We start from the raw sequence: 6,001 nt of genomic DNA, 5'->3' as shown, positions 1-6,001 counted from the left end.
CCTCCGTGCCCCCCCCCCCTCCTCCTGGTCTGGGTCCCTGTACTGTGTGCTAAAGGGCTCCAACTGCCTAAGCTGCGTCCTTGCACCAAGTGTTCTTCCCTTGCCACTGGTTTTAACTCAGCTGTAGCACTTCCCACTGTCTCGCTGATTGAGAGCCCACGGATTTGTGACTGGTGCTGCTGGTTGGGGGGATAGTATCAGCTCATGCTTCAGAGCAGTCTTGAGGGACCATGTGGTCTACGGCTGCTCCTGTTTCTTAAGTCTTGTGGATTGGGGCTAAGTTTCGATAACTGGAGGCACAGATGTAAAGCTGGAAATGCACTAAGGGTTTTAAAGTTAATTCTGTGGGGCCTGGTTTAAAAGGGATGTGAAGCATTAGTCCTTAGTTCACAGGTTGCTAATTGAACGGTTTATTGGATGGCCAGAGCTGAGCTGTTACTACTTTTGATTGGTACTTTTAATATTTCTCTTTTTTTAATTTTAGTTTTGATGGAGATGATTTCGATGATGCCGATGAAGATGAAGGAATGGATGATCTGGACAATGCGGAGGAGGTGGGCACCTAGAACAGCCAATATTCCTCTCTCTATCTATAGCAAAGCTCTCTCAATTCTCCCCAACACGGGACCTCACTCCTCCCTGGTCTCTAGCTCCACCCAGTCCTACAACCCTCCTTGATCGCTGCACACCTCCAATTCCTGATTTCGGTCATTGTACCATTGGCAGTTGTGCTTCCAGCTGCCTGGACCCCAAGCTCAAGAATTCCCTCCCTAAGTCTCTGTCTTGACATCTCTCTATTCCCACCCATTAGGATGCTCGTTAAAGCCCATCTCTTTCATTGAGGCTTTTGCCACACCTTGTCTCTTTCTGAGGGTCAGGTTTTATCGAACAATAGTACACTGAAACCCAATTTAAGAAGACTGTAATTGGATGATCAGATTGTATGGTGGAGGGGCTGCAGAGCCAGTTTCTGCTCCCAGCTGTAAAACCCCGTTTCTGTGCCATATGACTCTAACTAACCCCTCGTTTCCCCGCTGCTTTCAGGAAGACCGTGAGAATGTGGAGATTCTTCCCGCAGCAGATGGCCAGCAGGCCAATCAGAAAAGGATCACAACGTCGTATATGACCAAGTATGAGCGAGCCCGTGTGCTGGGCACACGTGCCCTTCAGATTGCGTGAGTGCACCCAGACCATTGTTACCGAGCTACTGGTGATTGTTTTACTCTTTGTTCATTTGTGTAATATGGGCCTCTCTGGCTCGGCCAGCATTTGTTGCCCGTCCCTAGTTGCCCTTGAGAAGGTGGTGGTGAGCTGCCTTCTTGAACTGCTGCACTCTACTTGCTGTGGGTTATCCCACAAAGCCCTTTAGGGAGTGAATTCCAGGATTTTAACCCAGCAACACTGGAGGAATGGCGATACATTTCCAAATCAGGATGGTGAGTCGCTTGAAGGGGAACTTGCAGGGGGTGGTGTTCCCATGTATCTGCTGCCCTTGTCCTTTTAGGTGGAAGTAGTTGTGGGTTTGGAAAGTGCTGTCTGGGGATTTTTGATGAATTGCTACAGTGCATCTTATAGATAGTACACACTGCTGCTACCTAGTGTTGGTGGAGGAGGGAGTGGATGCTTGTGGATGTAATGCCAATCAACAGGCTGCTTTGTCCTGGATGGTGGTAAGCTGCTGTGCAGTCAAAGCAAGTTCCAGCATTTTTGCATCACTTTCCACAACATTAGGACATCCTAGAACACTATATGGCCAACAAAGTACCTTTGTGATATCTTTAGTTATTGTTGGAATGTAGGAAGTTAAGCCATCAATTGGTACACAGCCAGATCCCACAAACTGCACTAAGGTAAATACCTTGGTCTCTCCCCTCCCCCTCACCTTTGGTGGTCTGCATTTCCTTTTACAGGTTTTGTGTGTAAACTAATCTGTTGGAAAACATGGGTGATTCACTGCTGGTGATTAATAGATGAAAAAATAAACCGCGGGTGATGGTAAAAATAACTGTTCAGTTGTGTGTGAGAGCACTTCTGGATATAAACAAAACAAAAAATGCCCAGAGAATCTGTTAAGAGGTTACTTGAGGCATAAATATATGCCAGGACTTGGAGACTTGTGACGATAACAGTTATAATCTGAAAGAGACGAGCAATTGAGAGGGATATCAGGATCCACCATTTCACCGAAAGGGGAATGGAAATCTGCAACTCTCTGAGTCTAAAAGGCCAGGGACATGATGGGCGCTAACAAAATGGATGGGTGGAATTTTGTTTCGGAGTATGAAGCTGAGGCAGAAGGAAGTCGTTATGATCAAGGTAAATGGTGGGAATGATTTGAAAGGCTGACCAGCCTTTGATGTGATGGATTACCCACCTCTGGTGTTTTGTGGACCTTCTCGCAAGCTCAGAGCCACTGAAAATTGCAGAAACTGATTCCCTAATCTCTCTCTCTCACACATTGCCCTCCTCCCCCACCCTTCCCCGCAGGATGTGTGCACCAGTCATGGTGGAGCTGGAAGGGGAGACAGACCCGCTGCAGATTGCAATGAAGGAGCTAAAGTAAGTAACAGGACCAGTGCAGGACCCATGCAGCATGTCTTTACAATAACTGACAAGGTCTCACACAGCTACCGTTGGACTAGCTTTTTATTCCAGATTTTTATTGAATTCAAATTTCACCGTCTGCAGCGGTGAAGTTAGCCTGGGGGCTTCTGGTTGGCTGGTCCCAGTGATGTTACCACCATCTTGCATTATATTGACTTTAAACTGGCTGTTCATTGACTGGAATGGTTTGCCTAACTTGTATCATGAGGGTTGATGGGAATAAAGTCTGACGGCACAGAGACCATTCAGCCCATTGTACCCATGCTGGCTCTTTGAAAGAGCTTATCAGTTCGTTCCACTTCACCTTCCCTATTGCTCTATAAATTTAATCATTTTCAAATACCTATCTATCCCAGACCCACTGAAAATGGTATTGACTCTGTCTGCATCCCCCTATTTCAGACAGACTGTTCCAGATTACAGCAACACGCTGTGTAAAGTTATCAATTCTCATCTCTCCATTCATCCTTTTGCAATCATCTTAACCTCATGTCCTCGCTCACTGGAACCAATTTGTAATTGTTTATCTTATCAAAACTGTAAATGATTTTAAACATCTCTGTCAAATCTCCCCCTAACTTCCTTGGCTCAAATGAGACCAGCCTTTCATTACAATCTTAACATTGAGTCTTCTGACCACTACAAATGAGAAAAGTATCTGAGTGCGTCTCAGTTTAAGGATACCCCTTGTTCCCTTGTTCTTCTTGTATCTCCCATATTAACAATGTTGACTAGGTCTCTGGAATTTGTAATTCTGATTTATGTTTGTTTTATTCTGTGCCATATTGAGAGGAGCAGTTATTTCCCGAAAGCCTCACATGGTTTCTGGCCCTGAACAGATCAGGATGTGAACAGCCGTGTTCGGCAGTGTTTCCCTCTGCCTCTGCCTGGGGTTAGATATTGACCATGAATCTGAACTACGTGTGCGGTTGCTTCACCCAGAAACAACTGCAGGCCGTTGGAGAGGAATGGGAGGAATTTTAACACTCGCTCAAAGAGCCGGTACAAGCATGAATAGCAGCAGCATTCTGTAGTGAATCAGGTTCAAGCCTCAGGCCCAGAACATGGTTTTAGCTGAGGTTCCAGTTGTCTGGTGGAACTGCACTTTGTAAATTACTGGCCTCTTGGATGAAACACAAAACCCCCGAGGTCTCCTGGCACGATTTGGAAAAAGGTTGGATGTTGTCCCACTGTCCTGGCCACCATTCCTTCCATAGCCTAACGCCATTACTTAGATTAAACAGCCTAGTTACTAATCTGCAGTTTCCCGCACTCTCAATTGCAGTGGTGCTCAAAGAACCAAACACTGAAGGAGCCCATTCGCATCAGACCTGCCTGTACTGGCAATTTGAACAAGTGATGGAATTAGAACCACTTCCATCCTGTTCTCCCCTTTTGCCTTGTGTTCAAGTAATTATTCAACTTGCTTTAAAAGTTCCTACTGAACCTTTTTCCACTGCTGTTTGAGGCAGCTCAGTTTTGCAATAACACCTCACCCATCTTGTTATTTTGCCAATTCCCTTCAGTCTATGTCCCTCTACAATCCTCCTGCTGTTTGAAGTGGTTTCTCCTTATTTACCGTCAGAGTTTGTGATTTTGATAACCTGTATTAAATATTCTTTTACTGTTTAAAAGGGGCCCAAGGGGCAACTTTTTCACTTAGGGGTGATCTGTGTATGGAATAAGCTGTCAGAAGAAGTGGTGGAGGCTGGTACAATTACAACATTTAAAGGGCATCTGGATGGGTACATGATTAGGAAGGGTTTAAAGGGATATGGTCAAAATGCTGGCAAATGGGACCAGATTAATTTAGGATATCTGGTTGGCATGGATGAATTGGACTGAAGGGTCTGTTTCCATGCTGTACATCTCTATGACTCTTAAGAACCACCCTCAATATCAATAATATGCACATTTCCTTTCGTAACCATAAACTCTTGTCGAGCAATGTCAGTTCTAAGTGGGTCATCTGCAGCTGTTTCTGAAGGTGAGTGAAAACCAGTTGTGTCAATTCATCTGTCTTCTTTCTCAGAGCACGAAAAATTCCAATTATTATCCGAAGATATCTGCCAGATGGAAGCTATGAGGACTGGGGAGTGGATGAATTGATTATTGCAGATTGACCCCCCATTGCTGCTCAGGCACTTTCCACCTTTCTTGTGTTTAAATGTTCTTTATATTTTTACTGTGAATTTTTGTAAAATAAACCTTCCTCTGAACTGTCAGGGCGTCTGATTCTGCACCGTGTTTGAGAGACTCGCAGTTAAAGGTGTGGCTCCAAATTCAAACGGGAACAGGTCGTTAATCTGCCACTAGTGGGCAGACTCGGACAGACACAGGCACCGAGAAAGGAAAAAGAACAACGGAGTGCATCGAATACATTGGCATTAGGTACAGAGGGAGCACTCCCGGTACTGGGGACAATGTAGAGGAAGCTTCAGTCTGTATCTCATGTGCTGTCTCTGTCCCTGGGAGTGTTTGATGGGGGGACAGTGTAGAGAGAGCTTTACTCTGTATCTAACCCCGTGCTGTCCCTGTCCTGGGAGTGTTTGATGGAGACAGTGTAGAGGGAGCTTTACTCTGTATCTAACCCCGTGCTGTCCCTGTCCTGGGAGTGTTTGATGGAGACAGTGTAGAGGGAGCTTTACTCTGTATCTAACCCCGTGCTGCCCCTGCCCTGAGAGTGTTTGTGCTGTCAAGGGGACACAGTCTTATCTTTTGATCTGAGTTTGACAGAAGAGGAGTATTTTTTGAGACTGAATCAGTTGCTTCAAATTAAAAACTATTAGAGAATTGTTGCTTTTGCCGCCCTCAAGTGGACACAGCACTGAATTGCTCTTAAATCTGGTGGACATTTTCTCTCTGATCAGAGGTGAAGAGGGTGTCAGTATCTGGGGTTGTGATTGGCTGAGGGCTTTTTTTTATTGGTCAACATATTGCTGAGGTGTATTCACAGATCTTTCATTTGTTAGAATCACTCCGTATAATTGAACTTCCTTCTTGAACGCAGCAGTTTGTGTGGTGAACGTGGCCCCTCTAATGCTCCGAGAATTGAAATAAAATTGTATTTCCATTGAACACTTTTCGATGATTGCTATTGTAATATTGGATGTATGATAATAAAGTTGTGGATAGCAGTGAGACAGTAATCTGAGGTTTTCTTCATGTGGGTGTTGATTGAGGGACGTGTGTTGGTGAGCGCACTGGGTACATCTCCCTTGCTTTTTATTTGACGTCTTGGCCTTGGGATCTTCTAAATCCACCCGAGACAGTAGAGGCCTCAGTTAAGGTCAAATCCAAAAAAATGGCCCTTCCAAGAGTACAGGCCAAATGGGCAGACACCCAGCAGATGAATTTAATGCAGAGAAATGTGAAGTAATGCATTTTGGTAGAAGAA

At 45.0% G+C, this 6,001-nt stretch overlaps 1 protein-coding gene across 1 annotated transcript in view; it reads left to right on the top strand.

The window, feature by feature from the left end:
- The window catches only part of polr2f (RNA polymerase II, I and III subunit F), an 11,041-nt gene extending 5,288 nt beyond the window's left edge, over positions 1-5,753 (top strand). The window contains exons 2-5 of the mRNA XM_048617391.1: positions 485-554; positions 1,045-1,175; positions 2,488-2,559; positions 4,637-5,753. Coding sequence (XP_048473348.1) covers positions 485-554; positions 1,045-1,175; positions 2,488-2,559; positions 4,637-4,727 — 364 coding nt within the window. The 3' untranslated portion in view covers positions 4,728-5,753. The remainder of the gene's footprint in view (positions 1-484; positions 555-1,044; positions 1,176-2,487; positions 2,560-4,636) is intronic.
- The last annotated feature ends 248 nt before the right edge of the window (positions 5,754-6,001 follow it).

The sequence above is a fragment of the Rhincodon typus genome, chromosome 37 (assembly GCF_021869965.1).
Source record: "Rhincodon typus isolate 14 chromosome 37, sRhiTyp1.1, whole genome shotgun sequence".
Classification (NCBI taxonomy): Eukaryota; Metazoa; Chordata; class Chondrichthyes; order Orectolobiformes; family Rhincodontidae; genus Rhincodon; species Rhincodon typus.
The sequence above is the reverse complement of the archived record's forward strand: the minus strand, read 5'-3'. Positions and strand labels throughout refer to the sequence as shown.